Genomic DNA, 20,688 nt, shown 5'->3' with positions numbered 1-20,688 from the left:
AAACAAGTACCTAGGTACCTACTTATCAATTAAAAGTCTTTTTCCAAACTAATAGCAGGCAAGCTAACGTTCGGGCAGTACACCGTCTGTCGAGTCCGCTAGTATTATATAATTACTCACCATTTACTACACTTTTGGTGTGAAACGATTCTCTATTGATGGTCTTTAGGCAGTTAGAAACAAAAAAAAACATTGAAATTTCCTGAATAAATCAGAGAAAATATAAGCAAAAAAAATCTTCACGCCCTTTTCTGTCTATTACTAGGTTAACGTAATTTATTTTCAGTTTGTAACGTCTTTTCCATCATATCTACGGAACGAAAAAACTTGATTGCAATAAGACATTAAATGATTACTATGACTGCCCCCCTCCATGGGATGTTTTGATTAAATCCCAACACCTATTTACGGGGTCGTAACTGGAAGCTCTATCGTCCCTAATTCCATTCCAAATTCGTTTGCAGCAGGGTGGTTTAAGACGGCAAAAAATTTCCAAAACTATTTGTCAAGTCCACGTCGGTCAACCAGTTCAAAAATCGTTTAAATAATGTTTTAAAGGAAGAAGAACGCAGACAAAAAACAGTGCAAGAGATATAGGCGCGCCACAGGGGAGAATTCTCTTTATAATCGATTATTTGCGGCTTACCATATTTTTTTACATCGAAAGTAATGTTTTATGTTACATTATTATTAGGAAAAAACACATCACAAAAAAATACATTGCATTTCTTGGGTTAATAAATTTACATCATATTCCATACAGCGAGCCAGTTGCGCCTCAATCAAATTCTTACTACTGGATTACACGAGATTACTCTGCTGAAGAAAAAAACATGAATTTAATTACGTCTCTATACCCCAAGTTTTAGAATTACGTTCGAAAAATTACACTTGCGACACTTTTCCTTAATGCAATTTAGTCTTTCAACACTTATTCATGAGGGCTAGTATTCTTTCAAATAAAACTATTTGTCTTAAGACCGTCCAAGGGAGGTAGCATTATACGTACTCGTTTTTTTTATATGCCATACTACCGCTATGGATATTTTATCAGAATTTTCGTAGCTTACCAATCTAAAAACTCACCGTTCGCACTGGCGCGCTAACAAAGCCTGCCTGCCTATATAACAAATTAATAATAATAAACGCGTCATTGCCTGTAAAATTGTTCAAATATGGCAGTCACGTATATTTAAAAAAATATATATATACGAACATTTATGAATGATTATTTGTCGTCAAAACCCTTTCTGATTCTGAAACATTCTAAACTATTTGCCCACACATTGTAAAGCGACTGTTTATATTTGTATACCGTGCGTCCGAAGATTTCAGATAACATTATGCGCTTTAAAGGGTTTTTGGATCACCTAACTCCTGTGAAAGAAATTTAATTTAAAAGCATACGATAGGGACAGGCCTATGGTGAATATCTGTAGTGTATAAAAAAAACATAGCTCTAGTGCTAAATGTGAGAAAATACGAGAATACGTTTGTATGAATAAAAATCAGACCACGCATCCTTTTAAGGACGCTTTACGAAGGTGAAAGCTTTTAGAGGATTTAAGTAAATAATTTTTCGTTATCTAAAACATAAACTCAGGTATTGCTATTCAAGATGTCCTACGCCTGAAGGTTGCATTCCTGTAGCGATATTTTAGCGGACCCCTTTTTGTAGTAGGTACACGTTATTGTTTGCTTAGCAAAATAATGTTACGATAATAATCAAATTGCTAACTGTTTAATAACAATGTAAACAGAAATACATAAGCACTACATTCAAATTACAGCCATAATTATTTAGCCTTAACCAAGTATCTGCCCACAGTTTGCATTATATACAGGCTGTTTCCTTGTTGTACGTCTAAGATAATTAAAACAATGGCGTATTTCAATTCGCGGGTAATTGCCTTCTTTGCCTTCATTTTCTAACGGACTTTAGTCGTTATCAGACGCGACGCTTTGAATAATAATGTCGCCGTATGTGAAAATGAAGAACATGCTTTGATTATACTGTAATTGTAAAAAAACAGAACAGTTTTATCAATTCATTCGTAAATACAATCTCATTTATTGATTAAGTAAATTATTAGTCATATTTTTAAGTAAGTTTTACTGAATAATTAAAATGAGGGATTAAATATAAGCAAAATAATGATTGTTAAATAGTGTGTAAAATGGTTACTTAATGTTTTATACATTCAATTAGATTACTATATATATACGCGAAAGTACCTAAATTTTGCTATTTGGAACACTACACCCATAATTAATAAATTACAACAGTGCTGCTAAAAGTGAACTGACATTTATTGATAAATACATAATATTTCAAATATCTGCCTTCTAATAACATACAAAATGATCAATCAAACCGCTTATACGCGCGTTTGTGTAATATTCATGTAAAAAAGTGAATTGAACAGGAATGTTGCGTCTCATAAAACGAAATAATACGGACCAAAATGGACACCAAGTCGTTGGAACAATAGGCAGAATCTCCCAGTAACTACACACGTGCGTTTCCAGAAATTATCAAGTTGCCAGTGCCCCAGTGGGCCACATGGCGGCGGTATCTACCTACTGCCTACAAAAGCTTCTCTTCGGAGATCTATCTGCCTTTGTTAACCATGGAGTTGAAACAGTGTTTTGTTTATTTAGTTTTTTATTGCTTACTTCTTGGCATGAACACTTGACAAACTTACTACTATGCTCTATTTTTTTAATAAATTTATTGATATCATTTTAACTTTGCTGGAATTCCACTCGTCCATGCGCTTTGTAGCTGCACGATGATGGCTATCTAGCTTTCATATATCAACTTTAAAAAACGTAATTTTGGAAATGGGGTCTAGAATCCCAATCGTCTATACGCTTAGTAGCTGCAAGACGTGTTGTAATCTTATTCCTTTTTATTACTCATATTATTATTTTTTTTAAATATCATTAATACAATGAACTTATTTGTCAATTTTTAAAATGTGTAAATGGGGGCTAAATTTCTAACTGTCTATGCGCTCTGTAGCTGCAAGACGTTCTGTAATCTAAATCCTATCTGTTATAATTTTTGATTGATCTTAATTGAAAACGAGGAACTAGAATCCCAACCGTCCATGCGCTCTGTAGCTGCAAGACGTACTGGGATATTTATTAATTGTACAGCGCCCTTGAGGTGATTTTCACAAAAAAGGCGCTATATAAGTTATCCAACTATATATATATATATATATATATATATATATATATATATATATATATAATATATGTTTCTAAGGTACCTGGTCTGGCATCTGAAGCGTAAGCTTTATTACCTTATCTTTACGTAACAGCCAATTGAGATACGTTGCGTTTAGTAAATCACTGTAGTGTCCTACGTAACATTTTGTGTGAACAAGGGAATGATGATAATATTATATTTATGTGCAGCTGATAGTCTCCCAGGAGTCCATAACAGCCTCGGATGGAGGGTGGGATTTTGGATCCTGAAGCCTAAAACTAATTATATGACCACCATGTAATCAACCTCCTTTCTCTTTATTCTTTTTTCCTATTTAGTGATAGCATTGATTTAAGGTAATTTATATTTTTTTTAAGTTATTTATTTTTTTGCATATATTTAGTTTTTTATTTTATTTTCTATTGAACAACTATTGTAACTTAAATTATATCAATAAAACTTTTATTTATTTGTTGGTTGGAAGAAATTGCTTTTAGCAATAAGCCCGCCACTGAGGCCTGACAACGAAGAAGTTCAGCCCTATGGGAAATTGGATGTAAAAACATCTTTTTTAACGCGCAGTAAAAATTAGAATGTTAAATTGTGCGGTAAAGTTTCTTGAAAATGTATGAAAATTTCGAAATTATTTTTATAAAAACAAACTACTTTGAACGACGTCGCTATCGCTTATCAATCAACCAATGATAAGAGAGTTGTGATAGATTTTCAGTTTACGGTAAGTCAACTGACCAATCGGCAGAACTGACCGAGAAGAAGGGGAAGATAACTTAGACGTCACACTTGAGTAATTTAAAAAATACGAAACTTTAATAAATCAATACGAAACATAGAAAAAATGGTTTATTTTAATTAGTCTGTTAACAAATTTTAAAATATAGAAAAACCACAGAACTTCCTCATTTTACATTATGTACAAAATAATAAAAAAAATATCGAGATACGCTGCAATCGGGGTACCCTAAGTGCCCCATGCACCACTGGGTTCGGATTGGAAAATAATGATCATTATCTAATTACTTCTTATTTTCAAATTCAGCCATGTCAATGAAAACAGAACCGGCCTGTACTCGTATATAGTTATTGAATCGGCACGCTACGATTGTTCGCGCGGGAAATTCATTGAACAAGGATTTTAGAGTTATTAAGAAACATGCTATAATGTTTTTACCTTCGCATTTTTGCACCACTTAAGCCATTATAAGATAGTATTTTTTTTTATATTTGAAAATTTATTTATAAACCCTTACGGATTATTAAATTCATTTTACAAAAAAAAAATATAAACATTTTTCATTCATACTCTGTTGTTCAAAATAATATTTTTTACATCTTTTGAAAAGTTTGTCTGAGTCTTTAGTTTAGTTTTGTCTGGTAGTTTATTGTATAATTTCAGTCCCTGGTTCATTAGTTTTGATTGTCCTTGTCTTGTTTTAGAAAGTTGTCTATGGTATTTGTCTGATATTCTCGTATTATGTCCATGTTGACTACATTTTTTTACAAGTTTTAGTTCTTCGTCTACAATTACATTAGTGGCTAATTTATGGATAAATTTTAATGGTTCTAGTTGAAAGAGTTCAGTTATATTTAATTGCTTAGTTTGTTTAAAAAGTTCTCTGGTTGCACTTAGATAGGGAAGGTCATATACTAACTTTAATATTTTATTTTGTTGTCTTTGTAGTCTGTTTATGTCATTTTGATATCCTGCTCCCCATAGTAGTTGCGTATAACATATTTTGGTTTTTACATAGGCTTCATACATTAGATTTTTTTCAGTTTTTGGAACAAAGTTTTTGATTTTTAAAAAAGACTCGATAATGTCGCCACTTTGCTAATTAAATTGTTGATATGAATTGTCCATGTCAATTGCCTGTCTATTGTTAGTCCTAAGTATTTAACATGTTCAATTTCTGTAAGTCGTACATTATTTATGTAAGCATTTCAATTTGAGTAAGCCGCAGATTTTTTAAGGCTTGAATCTAAATATATATATTTTTAATTTTACATAGGTACGCCTTTTAGGCGTGTTTAACGCCTATCTTGGTATAACGTTAATTTTTTTTTGCACATTTGATGGTTAAAAGGGCTTCAGATTATTTTTTGTTTTAATCAAAGTTTATTATGAATTTCAATTTTGCAGTTGAGAATAGAAAATATGGTAAATCAGTTTTTAATGAATTGAACATTGAACTCGTGTTCATGAGAAAAAAATACATCATAATGTATCCTATATGATACATTGCCAAGAAAAGGGTTAATAATATCATCATCATTCCCTTTCCGCACCTAATGGTGCATAGGGCACTGCATTGGTACACCAATCGCAGTGTAGCTTAATCTTTTTTTTTTTTACTTGAAGGTAAGATGATCAGTCTTACGCTTCAGGTATCAGCCAAGAGACTATGAAAAAATATTATAGTGTAAAAACACATATTTTAAATAAGTATTTCATGTCGACCATATCGGGAATCGAACCCAAGACCTCTTGCATGATGCATAATAAAACATAATATCAAGAATCATCATCAAACCCTTTTCTGCATCCGATGTTTTTTACTATGAAGAGAGGAGAGGGGATGGGAAGGAAATAAGGAAAAGGGAACAACTTAAACATTTAGAAAGTGACATTTAAATCTTGATTTAAATTTAAATAAAGAAGGGGGCGCGTCTCTAATATTAGTGGGTAGATTATTTAAATTAGGGACTAAATAATCTGCATTTTTAGAACCTATTGTGATTTAGTACGCGAATGTTGATCGGTTCATCCTTTGTATTCTTAATGAGCATTTACGGTTTAAAATTAAATAAATTACTATCTTAAAGATTTTCCCTTTTGTTGCAATAAAGTATAAATTGTTTAATTGAGCAATCAAATCAATAATTTGATACGGTGTGATGTTTTTGCCAAGACATTTTCCGTTTACCGTTTTAGAAAGAAAAAATACAGAAACATTGTTAATTAATGCAACAGTTATTATCACTGTCCAAGTAATTCATCCTCGTATCGGAATTAAATTAGGACAGTAACCCTGACATGATAATATCAAATATCTAAAAATGTGCGCGGATAGCTCGCTTTCTGATCTGACATGAGAATCCGCCTGGAAGGTGGGTGCAGCTCCAACAATGAGTGGTTATGTTGTATGAGCATCTAACCACAAGACAGTGGCGGTACATAGTGTTTTTATCATCAATCTAATGTAGCTGAAGCATATGGCATCAAAACTCTTTATTGCTTACTAGTTCGACCCCACCTAGAATTTGGTCTCCATTCTACAGGACTCATATTGACCATATTGAGTCTGTCCAACACCGTTTTCTAAGAAAAGTGGCATGGTTGCTCGGATTACAAAGGGGTTATTATTCCTATTTTGAAATAGAGCAATCTCTTAATCTGTCTTCATTGGAGAGACGTAGAACTGAGATGGACCTTATATGCATTTTCAAAATGCTTAATGCTATAAGTGATGTCCCATCTCTGTTGCAATCAATTTCTTTTCATGTTCCCAACCGTGTCACCAGAAGTCAAAATCTTCTATTTATAAAATCTTCTAAGAGCAACTTTGGTTTTTATGCCCCAATGTCCATAGTGTGTAGATTAGTCAATTCATCAAACGACTTGGAAGTCTTTGGGATAGATCTTCCGGCTTTGCGTAGATCTCTTCGCGACTAAACAGTGTGGGATGAAGTTGGATTGGCATGGTTTAGCTCGAAGTCTTAGATCTTTCGTTTTTATGAATATATTGCATACAATTATTGTTTTTATTTATTTATTTTGCCCTTGTTTGTCTTTGCTAAATAGTTTTATGTTCTTTTTGTTCAGTTTCTTGTATTTATGTTTCTTCATGTTGCAATTGGCTTAGGCCGTATTTATAATAAATAAAATAAAATATGGCGTCGAAAAACAGCCTCCTAACGTCTCTGTCCGCAGCCAACTTCTGTGCGTCGGCGTCGGTCCAAGTTAGGTCCGCGACTCATAGTTCCAACGTGAACTGCCGACGCATTGTCAGTAGTGAACGTCCAGAACAAGAAAATCTCATCATCATTATTCCCTTTCCGCACCAAATGGTGCATAGGGCACTGCATTGGTACACCAGTCGCAGTGTATCTTGATATTTTTTGTTGCATGGAGGCAAGATAATCAGTCTTACGCTTCGGGTACCAGTCCAGGTACTATGAAATACACCTTTTTAAATAAATATTTCATGTCAACCATGTCGGGAATCGAACCCGAGACCTCTTGCATGGTAGGCAAACGCGCTGACCACCACACCACGAGACCGACTAGACAACCTAGTGCCTTTTAAAGTAGCCAAGCGTAGTTTATGCTATTTATGGGCAGGTGTAAGAGATTTTCACATCAAAAGTCAAGCTCCTTATTTATAATTAAACATTGCTTATAAATTTTATATTTGAACCACTAACTTTGTGGTTATTCATAATAATAAGATTACTTTGTTTTTAACCACTATTTTTTTTTCCACTGACTGGTTTTAAAGCTAAACAAGCTTCTTTCTTAAGGTATACTTAACTAATATACCTACCTATACGTTCGTTATTTTATTTGTTTTATTAAACATTGGTTAGTTTGATTTACTTTTTATTCTGGTTTTTTATAGTAGGATTTTGGGTTAGTATTCGCTCGAGTCATGAAATTAATGCGAAAGTGTGTTTGTCTGTTTTTTTTTTGTGTTTTTTTTATTTCCTTCACGTCGCAACGGAGCAAACGATCAACGTGACTTTTAAAAATAAGGATAACCGGAGAGGCGAGAAGTCTCATAGGCTACTTTTCATCCTGAAAAATATACATAATTCCTTTGGGAAAATTCATAGTGGAAAAATGAATTCTTAGTTTACAATTAGCATTAAAACAGAATAACGATGCTTCGTCGCCATAGACATAAGGATCGTCCTTTTTTGCATGGCGATAGTTACGGCAAAACACTATGCCTTCTTCAGGGTTAATTACAAAAAGAAGGCAAAGTGTTTTGCTGCAACTAATTGGTTAATAAATTATAAAAATAAAGTGGTAAGTACATACAAAAAACAAAGTTATTCCATTGTAATATATGTATTGGACAAGATTTTTTTTTTGTTTTTTTTTTTTAAAGTATATTTAAACTTACAAAGGTTAATTTGTACAAACATTTAATTTTTTGTTTTCCAAATTCTATTCTTGTGTAATATAACTTTATTTATAACACATTACGTATATTGTTAATGAGGAAGTTGAGGCTTTTTTAAAAAAAAAATTGTTAGTAGAATATTAAGCGAAGCCAAAAAAAAAATGTATTTTTATATATTTTATTATCAACGCTATGTTTTTTTAAAGTTTTGTATTTCTGAAATAACTCCGCGCGTGATGGCAGAGGTTTTTCTCTGTCAGTTCTCCCGATTGGTTCGTTTACGGTAAGGAAACCGGATATCCTTCACAGCTCTCATATCATCGGTTGGTTCATATTAACCAGTGCCGTCGTTTAAAGTAGTGCGTTTTTATTATATTATTTTTTATTATCTTTTTCCTACATTTTAAAGAAACTTTGCCCTACAATTTTATGCTCTAATTTTTACCGCGCGCAAGAAAACATTTTTTGTATCCAATTTCCCGTAGGGCTAAAATTCCTCATAAGTTTGAAATGATTTTTAGTCTAGTATTAAGTATATTTTATATTATAACCGTATTATGGTGTATCTGACTAGATTTCAATAAAAAAACTCAATACATATTTTCTTTTCTTGTTTTTCAAATTGGTTTGAGCTCTTTTGCTGGTTAACTATTACAGGCACGCTACTGTACATATCAGCTACCATATTATTACATACTATTGCTATTACAACACTCGGCCACCAAATGCAGGACGAACAAATGGCCTCACAAGAACAGACCAAACCGATCGCTTCCCTTTAGTTTGTCTCAACTCCGCTATATAAATCCAGTTGGATAATTTAGTTCAAATTACTGTATTCATTTCACATTTCGCAATGCAGTTAATTGCCGCGTTTTCAATGTCGCCGCAAGTTTAATTACGATTTTGTAATTCACAATAGTAATGGACATTATATACGCGAGTTTTAAAACACTCATTTGGTAGGCTTCACAGTGGGTTTCGTGTTTTGTAATGTTTAATCAATCATCCTCTAATCTTAACAATGTTTTGAGTATGTCTAAATGTTTGCAGACAGACTAGACTTCCTCCCTAGAGGGTCATTTAGATCTCAATTTTCTGCAACAGAGAGGGAAAACATTTTTTTTGACCTGTCATTGGTCGGTTGCCTAGTAGGTGAATCGGTTCATCCGGATAAATCTCACCCTCATGATATAAGTTTCATCTCTTTGAAATGTCAAGAAGGGAATATGAAAGGCTAGGCATTTACAGGGCTTATGACCTGCCATTGGCTGGTTTCAGTGGCCACTTTACACACTGTGTAACATTAACCATTCTGCCCATGTTTTAACATCTATGTTATTCCTTCAATTCTTCCATCTGTTGATCTTTGTGAAGTTAAAGAGCTGAAACCTTTTTTGATGCAGGTAAGATTCTGACGGAATTATTTATGTCATAAATTCTTCCAACGGGGTTGAATCCAGGTCTTGTGTACAGAAATTAGGTCAAACTAAAAGTATTGTTGATAAAAATATTTACTAAAAAAAAAAATATATTTCCACCGTTTATTTTTGTAAAGTAAATAAGCTGAAACTATTATGATGCGGGTAAGATTCATCCGGCTGAACCAATTCACCTGCTAGGCAACGCCTAAAAAAAAATAACCCAATTTTTATCTTCTTCTTCTTCTACCAGTTAGGATTTCACTCCCTAGGGGATTATTAAGATCTCAATTTATTGCTACAGAAAGGGAAAACATTTTTGATAAGGAAATACCTAAGTCTATGCATTTACAGGGCTTATGACCTGCCATTGGCTGATTTAAGTGGCTACTTTACACACTGTGTAACATTCACCATTCTCATATGACAACAGAGATGAAAAACATTTAAGAGAAGGTAATATAGAAGTCTAGGCATCTACAGGGCTTATGACCTGTCATTGGCTGGTTTAAGTGGCCACTTTTCACACTGTGTTACATTCACCATTCTGCACATATTTGAACATCTATATTCCTTAAATTCTTTCATCTGTTGATGTTTGTGAAGTTGAAGAGCTGAAACCTTTATTTATGCAGGTGAGATTCGTGTAATTGAATTATTTCACCTACATACTACCCTGTAGGTGGCTAGACTTCTATATTACCTTCTCTAAAATGTTCATTATCTCTGGGAGTTGAATCCAGTCGTTGTGTACAAAAATTTGGACAAACTCAAAATATTGTTGATTCACCATTCTGCCTATGTTAAAACATCCACATTTCCTTAACTCTTACATTTGTTGACTTTTGTGAAGTAAAAGAGCTGAAACCTTTATCTTGTTGGTGAGATTTATGCGGCTGAATCAATTTACCTACCAGGCAACGCCTGAAAACAATAATGCCTAGATTCCACGTTCCCTTCTAAAAATGTTTCCCTCTCTGTTGCAACAAATTTTGATCTAAATAACACCCTAAGAAGGAAATCCAGCCCGACAACAAACATTTGGACGCACTCAAAACATTGTTGCTAAAACAAAATTATCTGTAGCTCAATCACAAATAACTATCGACGTGCTAATAAGCGACGTGATAACAATTTCTCACCATGGTTGTTTATCGTATTCGCGATCAAAATGCAACATCCGTGAACACCTAATATTAAATGTCAAAATTTTACGTTTCGCGACGTACAATCCTGCTGCGCAATCACATATTTGAATTTCACCGGTGCAAATATGAAAAATATTCCAAAACTGCTATTTTTATTTATTTATCACGCTATTTATTGCATTTAGCCTGCGGTTGGCTAGCCAAATGTCAAGAAAAGCAGTCGCCTTAGTAATTGTAATTCAATTTTCCCTTTTTTGTATTAGATACTCCTTACTATTTTGAAAATCCAATATATTGTATTATTTTTTATTGTAAATGTCTATTTTTCGCCAGTGAACTGTATTTATTTACGAGGAAAATAAAAAATAAACCGACACGAGCGTTGACTTAGAGATTACACACGCGTTGACTTATGACTGCGATAACTTAAGCATGTTCATTATTTTATTTATTTATTCATATTTTTTGCTTACAAACTATAATTAATAATGAAAATAATGTGACCTCACTGGGGTTTCCCATGCCGAGGACACTTAACAATATACTTTTTTCAAATTACATTTGAGAATAAACAAAGAAGACTAACTTAAAAAAAACGAAGATAATTAACAAATATTCAGATAGTTTTAAAAACAAGGTATTTATGTACATCTATATTATTTATATTACAAAACACACAATGAAAATAACAAAAACCTAACATAAGCTATATACTTGTGGAGCAGTTGATTCAATATTGGTATGGGCGAATGAGACAATCCATTTTACCTCTACCTAGCTCCACTGTCCATTTTTTTATAGCCTTTTAAACATTTTCTCGTTACTAATTGTTTTAATAGATAGTGGAAGTAGGTTATAGATTTTAATTGAATAATACTCAAAATCCCTTTGTCCGAAAGTGGTTTTAGTTTGTATTTGTTTAAATTGTCTATGTGTTGAGGATCTAGTGATTGTATTATTTGTATGTGATGTATTGTGGGGGTTATGTCTTTCATTTGAGTAAGAATAGTTTTTGAATCTATAAGTGAGTATTGTTTTAGCGTATAATTTAATTTTCCTTTTTTTGTATTAGATACGCCTTACTATTTTGCAAATGCAATATATTGTATTATTTGTTATTGTAAATGCCTATTTTTCGCCAGTGAACTGTATTTATTTACGAGGAAAATAAAAAAAAACCAACCGACACGAGCGTTGACTCAGAGATTATACACGCGTTGACTTAATACTTGCGATAACTTAAGCATGTTCATTATTGTCCATTGTGATCGCTCAAATGCTTAGCATGTTTTTAAGCATGTCGATAGTTATTTGTGATTGAGCTACTGATTGTGCTTGATCGAGATTATACTCGTACTTTCATTATGTACGCACCGTGTCTGCAATGTACAATGTACGTTTATATTGTATTTGATTGTCTCTGTATTACGGGTCATTATAGGCACCCAATTTGTCGTATCTCTGTCGTGATTTCTAGTTGAAATTTTCACCGGATTTAAGAGTCCAATCGCGAAACAATGGATATTCCTACTCCAGTTTAGTGCTCTGTACGGTTTACCGAACACAATGCAGTTCGTGCCGGCCATTCATACTCCCATTTTACTTTTCTCGTGCCACCTGTCTTATTTGACGCCATTTTACGCGAATTTTCTTAGATCACTGTTTTTCAACCCGTAGGTCGCGACCCTCGGAGGGGTCGCAAAGCCTTGCTTGGGGGGTCGCGGTCGCAAGCAAGGTGAAAAGTAACAAATCTCTTAAATTCTTTGGATTTGTTAATAGAGCAACATCCGATTTTGAAAACATATTAACTCTTAAAACACTTTACTGCTCATTGGTTCGACCCATTCTTGAATACGCCTCCGTCATATGGTGTCCTTCATATGTTACTCATATAAATCGCATCGAATCAATTCAGCATAAATTTATAAGAAAAATTGCGTGCAAACTAGGAATCACAAGAGATCACTATAACTATACCGACATGGAAATTTTCAGTCTCTCACAACGTCGATTTAATGCTGATTTAATTTTCTTGTTTAAAATCCTTATATAGTTTATTTGATGTCCCGATTATTCTCCAACAAATATCTCTTAATGTTCCTTCACGTAGACCAAGAAATAATATAATTCTGTTCCTCGGTCATCATAAGACTAATTATGGTTTCAATGTGCCTCTACCCAGAATAATTAGATTTGTAAATGAAAATAAAGATCTTAATTATTTTGATTTTTTTACGAATAGACTGACAAAATATTCCCAATAAATTGACTGTATATTTGTAGAATTAGCACTGGATTCCATAATGCATGTCTAATGTATTAACTTGTCTTTGCTTTTCTTTGTTGCATTGCTTCTATTATTTGTTTCTGTATTATTATTGTTTTTTGTTATATAATTAGTTTAAATCGGACATTGTCCGTAAATTTGTTAAATACATAAAAGTAAAGTAAAAAGCGAGGTTTTTTGTACAAAACAAAAGCGTTCCAAATTTTTAGTTTAATAACAAACGTGTAACGGACGGTTTCGGTTTGCACTTGCAGTTCTCGACCTGAGTACCTACGGCTCGTTTTATTGCTGTAAACTGTAACTGACTTCGTCGTTGATAATCATATAATGGTTTTAGTCCATTTGGGCGACTCTATGTCATGCCTGTTTATTTTTAAAACAATTTGTCGAGTGGTTCGGTGTCTAAAAAATGTATGAAAAAAAATAGATTAACAAATTACGTCACAAATTCTTCCGAATCGTCCAATGATAGAGTTTTGTGATAGATTTACGGTTTCCAGGAAGCCAACTCACCAATCAGCAGAACTCACCGAAGGGAACTTGTGATGTCAAATGCTAATTAATTTCAAAATTACAAAACTAAAAAAAATCATAGCGTCGATAATACGATGATGATGAAATCAAGGTCCTGTGCCGCGATTTATGAACACTATCTTTATATCGCTAAAATTTAAAATAGTTCTCATTTACATTTTTAATTGCCCTCAGAACGATTAAAAATTTAAATAAATCGTAATTAAAGGAAAAATTGCTCGGTGGAACACATTTTTGTCACTTTCAATGCAATTTTAATGCATCGAGGGGTACTAGACCCGTCGTGCGTCAGTACAAACCGATGTACTTGCATTAAAACTTGGTGTTTGGGGGATCGGTAGTGTATCTTCCTAATCGCTCGGGGGAATTTATCTTCAACTATGCCGTCGCGGTGAAGGTATGACATCCTTAGCTTCCCATCAAAATCGCGGCCCTGGGCCCGTATTCCAAAGGGAAGATAGCATTTATCTACAAAGTAAAATTAAGTTTTGTTTATGAAAAATATAATATGCATACATTTTTTTTCTCAACATGTTCAGTTACAGGTTACCGATGAAGATATCCTAAAATTTTATACAAATATACACATTTTCGTACATAAATATCGATTTTACCTATACCACCTCGATATGTACCTATAAAGATAGCGTTTACAATCGTGGCCCTGGGGGGCCGCCCGATTTTTTTTGACTCGCAAAGGGGTCGCGTATTAAAAAAGGTTGAAAATACTGTTTTAAATTATTACATACTCAGTTATATAATACTTTCGCCCGGCACCGTGGAAAGGAGTTTATAGCTTATCGTAACACTAAAATAACGTATTGTGTTATCTTCCATTCTTTCATGCGAATTTTAGGCCATTGTAATCCACAATAATTACTATTTTTGCGTTTCTAAACTAAATACAATGATTTTTTTTATGTAATGATTTCAGTCTCATCATCACAATACCTACTAACATGTCAAAATGCACGCGGTTTTATGCACATTTTTTTTTAATCGCTTGGAAAATAAACTGATTGACATTATTTTTTTATTTTTTTTAATGAACAAATTTTTTATTTATTTACGATTTATTAATTTAGTTCAAAACATCTTAAGAAGTAATATAAATTTTTAATAATATTTCAATTTTATAACAAAATTTCTCAATAACATATTTTTTCAAATCAATTTAAAATATTTCAGGCTTTCTGTTTCTTTTATTTCTTCAGGTAACTCATTGTACAGTTTTAATCGCTTGCACAATCAGTTTTGAGACGCTGTTTTTCTCCTCCTTGGTAATCTTTTCTTTTTTTATTATTATTTTCTTATAAATACAATTGTTGGTTAAATTATATTATATTTGTAATTTTATTTATCCCCTTAATTATTTCATGTATAAAAATTGTTGCATTATATTTTATATGTTGCTTTACTGTGAACAAGCCTATTTCTTTGTGCATTATTTCTACATTAGAATATATATTTTTTATATTTGTAATTCACTTATTTATTAAACTCTTACGGATTACATTAATTTGACAAAATAATTTTTCTTTTTTAAATTCATATTCTATTGTTAATGATAATATTTTTAACATCTTTTGTAAAGGTTGTCTGAGTCTTTTGTTTAGTTTTGTCTGGTAGTTTATTGTATAATTTTAGTCCCTTGTTTATTAGTCTCGACTGTCCTTGTCTCGTTTCAGAATGTTGTATGTTCTATGTTCTGATATTCTCGTATTGTGTCCACGTTTACTACAATTTTTTTTTCAAGTTTTATTTCTTCGTCTTCAATATTACATCAGTAGCTACTTTATGATTTTTTTTTAAAGATTCTAGTTGAAAGAGTTCAGTTATATTTCATTGTTTAGCTTGTTTAAAGAGTTCTTTAGTTTGAAATTTGGTAAGGTATCCAAAAAAAGTGTTTTATTTTGGATCCTTACCAAATTTTAATATAGAATTCCACTCTTTGGATCTACTTACTATTATTTTAGATATACTTACTTTAATATTTTATTTTGCTGTCTTTGTAGTCTATTTATGTCATTTTGATTTCTTGTTCCCCATAGTAGTTAGTTTTTCTTTTCAGTATAATGCACATCGCCTTATTTCGAAGAATTTGTATAATGATTGAAAACCAAAATAATTTATAACATCTTAAGCACAAAACAGATGATGACGTATTTAAAAATATTGATTATATTAATTTTAAAACTTTCAATCAAAATTTAATTGTATTTTATAAATACAAAAATGAAAAACATCAATCTTTCTTTGAATTCATTTATTTGTTAAAATAATGGCTTTAATGCACAAGAAATATTAGTTTAAACAAAATGCAATGAACGGTTAAAAAGCGTCCGTATTATTTTTTAAGTTTATTCTTATTGTATTTTTTAATTAATTATTTCCGTTCTGTACATAATGAATTGTAGTATGGGGCACTGTATCGGTACTCCGACCGCAGTGTATCTTAATCATTTTTGTTACATAAAGATATGGTTAGTCTTACGCTTCAGGTGCCAGTCTAGGGACTACGTAATATTATAGTGAAAAAACACGTTTATAAATATTTCAAGTCAACGGTGTGGGGAATTCAGCCCAAAACCTCTTGCATAGACAACGAGGGGGACAAATTTATTTTATAGTTATAACTAACTTTCTGATTTAGAATAAATCTTAAACATAAATATATTATAAGCTCTAGTTAGCGATTTTGTTGTTAAAATATGGATCTCTAATTTTTAGTCTGTTTTCACTCCACAAAAAACATCCACCCGGTCCGATAAATAACATAGGGTCGATTGACTTTTATAGTATGCATAATACGAGTAGAAACTAAAGAAAAAAGTTATTGAGTCCCACCCTAATTTGAGCAGGCCGGGTGGGTGGATTGTGGGACGGCACATATGATATATATATACGAGCCTTACTGTGCTAGGATCGTGTAGCCAACCACTATAATAACGCCAACATCGATAGCATTTTTTTTCTTTCGATTTTCAATATTAATCGATATTTCAACATTAAACTATTTTCCGTTAGATAGGGAGAATATAAATGGGTTTTCTTATTTACGACTAAGTTAAGTTTAATACTGTCTAAAAATCGTTTTCTATTAACACCGCACATTATATTCACTCCGTAAGATATTTAACGTATTAAAAAGTAGTTTATTTATTCATTTTGTTTGGTCATTCAACAAGAATAAATAAATGCAAAGTAAGACAAAAATAATGCAAAAAGTTATATGCCATATGACAGTCTGGTCCCTCTAATCCCCAGCGTCCCTGCCCGGCACGCAGGCGGCGCACCAGCTGGTGGTGGCGGTGCGCCAGCGCTGCTCTCCCGAGGAGGCTCTGCACGTGCTGCGCGAGCTGCCCAATCCCCGCGCGGAGGGAGAGGGCGAAGCCCCCTCGGCAGACGCGCCCTTCAACCCGCTCAAGATCGACGTTTTCGTGCAGACTCTCCTCAACCTCGGCTCCAAGAGCTTCTCGCACAGCTTCGCGGCCATCTCCAAGTTCCACTATGTTTTTAAGGTAATATTTTATAATTATTCCCTCATCCGGATCTCTTGGAGCCTCACAGTGAAAAAAGCAATAAAAGCTTAGAGTTGAATTGAATTAAAATCGCGGTTTATGAAATCGAAAATAAATTTGATAAAAAAACATTTTTAGTATGAGTGAAACGGATAGGAAGACCCTTGGTCTTTAAAAAGGTTTTCTGGTGCTGGTCTGGGTGTTTTCACTGGATAGCATGGCGCATGAGCCATTTTAGAGAGAATCAATTTTTATGTTCCTGATGGTTATCCCCGACAGCAACAGGACAGACTGTTTTACTTCCCAGTTTCTAGAACCAACCTGCCTCTGTTATTGCCGATTGGAAGAAAAATCAGGCAGCTGAACATTATCACTTTGGAGATTGACATCTTGCACATCAGTAAAACTATGTTTAATTTATTTATTAACGGACATTGTCCATGTATACAATTTATAAGGTTTAAATATTACAATAAAAGAATAGTTTAAAACATAAAAAAAAAAGAAGCATTGACAAACATAAGGGACATCAAGACAAGATCTGGACTATTTATTTAGTGCTCGTTTAAATCGTTGTAAGCTTAAACCAAAAAAGTCCAGATCTTGTCTTGAGTTTAAGGGGTATTATAAGAGTATTTCTTGCTATTGGAGAGTATTACACCAGTTTTGTTTTCAGCGATCAATGATGTATTTATGAATATTATATTTGTAGATATTGGCGGAATCAGAGGAGGCGCAGATCTGCATACTGCGGAACATGTTCGAGCTGTGGCACACCCACCAGCAGATGATGGTCGTGCTGGTGGACAAGATGCTGAAAACACAGATAGTGGACTGTTCCGCCGTGGCCACTTGGATTTTCTCCAAGGACATGACAGCAGAGTTCACCAAGATGTATCTCTGGGAGGTATTGCATCTCACCATCAAGAAAATGAACAAACACGTCACTAAATTAAGTAAGTTTCCCTTTATTTCATGTGCATACAGTGCCGTGTTTTAGAACAACTACTTATTCCACACATTATATACAGCATTGTGGGAACATTAAACAATTTTTCATTTATTTAAGATGTCTACTCTGCTGCAAGACAATTTTGACAACTGCTTATGTTTTAAAAATCACGTAATTTGTTATTCTACATTGAGTCATTGTCATTCGTTTTGCTCATCACGTTCACTGAGTTATGTGTTTTTATGGATTTATGAGACATTTAAAACAAGATAATGGGGAACTATTTATTTTATTTTTAAATCTTCATGTACAAAGAATAAGTACTTAGGCGAACTTATTTTATTGCTAAAAGTAATATCGTCAAAGTGACTTTTTTACACTGATTTCATTTTCTCAGTTAAATATTTATATTTATTACTATCTGAAAGTGTGGCGTTTTTTATCTTATAAGCAGGTCTTGACAGCAAGTAAGCAGCCAAAACAGATCAAAATAGCCTTTATAATGCATCTGTAGTATAATTTTGCATTTATTATTTTAGGTGATGAATTATCCGAAGCTCGCCAGAAACTAGCCCGAGCTGAATCCTCGAGCAGTGAATCTGAAGATGATGCTTCACAACCCGCAGCCACCAATAAAAAGAAGAAAGTTGAATCTGTGGATAAACCCACAGAAGAGGTATGGATTTTGTACTATACATAATAATTATGTTTGTTTTGTGTATATTTATATGTTATATTGTTGTGATTCAGTGACCTGAAATTTTTTCCTGCAACCATATTAAACGTTTAATTATTTTAAATGCATCCTTGTATCACTACATAAGTAATTTATGTTGTATTCTTAAATTACGTATTAAGTTACTTAGGTATATTTACTGTAACAGTTTAAAAAACTGGTTATTTAGTTAGGTTCAGAACAAAATAAATCATCATCTTACCGCACATTATGATGCATAGGGCTCTGCATTGGTACACAAAACGCAGCATATCTTGATCATTTTTGTTACATGAAGGTTAGATGAACAGTTTTACGCTTCAGATCCAGGGACTGTGAAATATTCTAGTGTTAAAACACCCAAATTTTTCATATCAACCATGTCAGGAATCAAAAACCCGAGACCTCTTCCATGGTAGGCAAACGCGCTGACCATTACACCACGAGGCGGACGCATTGATTGAAGTATTATTTGGCAATCTTTTCCTAGAAAACTACCGTTATCCTATCTTTATTATCAAATACACAAGGACTTATTTTATTAATTCAGAAAAGCTGAAATTTAATTTAAGTTAATCCTGCAAAAAACTTCACCAATGGCAGAACGTCACAGCACCATCTTATAAATGTTTTTTTTTTTTAATGTATCCATACTGGTAAACATGCCAGATATAACAGAAAAAAAAAGAAAAGTATTTTGTAAAATAAAATAAATAAATAAGATGGAGACATCAGCTAATAGCTGTCTGTCCTTCTAGTAATAATAATAACAAAAGATAATCGTTATATTTTGTAGATGGTTGAGAGGATGGAAGAAAGACAAGAAGCAGCGCACGTAGACCAAAAACGCCTGTTCCTCATCATCTTCCAGCGCTTCATCATGATATTATCAGAGCACCTCGTGCGGTGTGATACGGACGGCGTAGACTTCAACACTCACTGGTACCGCTGGACCGTCGGCAGGTTGCAACAAGTATTCCTGGCTGTAAGTATTTTATTTTTTTATCGTACACCCTAGCAGAGGACATGTCTGCTTGACTGTGCACAAAGAAAAATTGCTCGAAAGAGCTCTCAATAATCGGGTAGCTTTGGCATCAATATGCTGGGAGATAATCCAGGAGTATATTATATGTACTTTGTTGGATTAAGCACAAAATAAGGTTTTTTTTAGTACTCAAGTCACTGTAGGTAACCTCAGGTTATCACACAGTGACGATGGCGTGGTTTCGAAATAACATGGTCTAAAAGTTTTTTTTATTTATTTGAACGTTAGGATCAAACAGAATCAAATATCTTTTACAGATTAAACAATGTACCGTAACCCGGAGTGACTTTGCGCTATAATAAGCGATGATCATGAATATTGAAAAATCCTACTCAACGAATCAATAATAAAACAATACTCACCTATTAAATTTGAAGAGTAATGTACATATTTCACATTTATTGAGTAAAAAACAAAAATTACAAACAAAAAAAAAACAGAAAATTCTAAATTTGGAGCAAAGTACTTATCCTGTATGGTGGGGATACTTAGCGCCGACAAAATCAAGCAAAACCGTATAAATAATGTTTTGGCGCAATGTATACTTTGTATCAAAAGATTTTCTATAAAAGAGCATATGTAAGAATGTTATTGCAATAATATTATTGAAAGATAAATATCACGTTGACACATTACCATAGGCAACTAATAACTTCAGGGTAGCCATGATAAAAAACTATTTTTCCTAATATTGATTGTTTAGA

At 33.1% G+C, this 20,688-nt stretch overlaps 1 protein-coding gene across 1 annotated transcript in view; it reads left to right on the top strand.

Moving 5' to 3' along the window:
- The window catches only part of Cbp80 (Nuclear cap-binding protein subunit 1), a 41,640-nt gene that overhangs the window by 20,069 nt on the left and 883 nt on the right, over positions 1–20,688 (top strand). Inside the window, exons 5-8 of the mRNA XM_088240413.1 lie at positions 17,019–17,272; positions 17,985–18,228; positions 18,764–18,900; positions 19,736–19,924. Coding sequence (XP_088096539.1) covers positions 17,019–17,272; positions 17,985–18,228; positions 18,764–18,900; positions 19,736–19,924 — 824 coding nt within the window. The remainder of the gene's footprint in view (positions 1–17,018; positions 17,273–17,984; positions 18,229–18,763; positions 18,901–19,735; positions 19,925–20,688) is intronic.

Source organism: Micrasema longulum, unplaced genomic scaffold (genome assembly GCF_059751315.1).
Source record: "Micrasema longulum isolate JH-2025_06_02 unplaced genomic scaffold, ASM5975131v1 h1tg002448l, whole genome shotgun sequence".
NCBI lineage: Eukaryota > Metazoa > Arthropoda > Insecta > Trichoptera > Brachycentridae > Micrasema > Micrasema longulum.
Note: the sequence above shows the minus strand (reverse complement) of the source record. Positions and strands in the feature narration are given on the sequence as shown.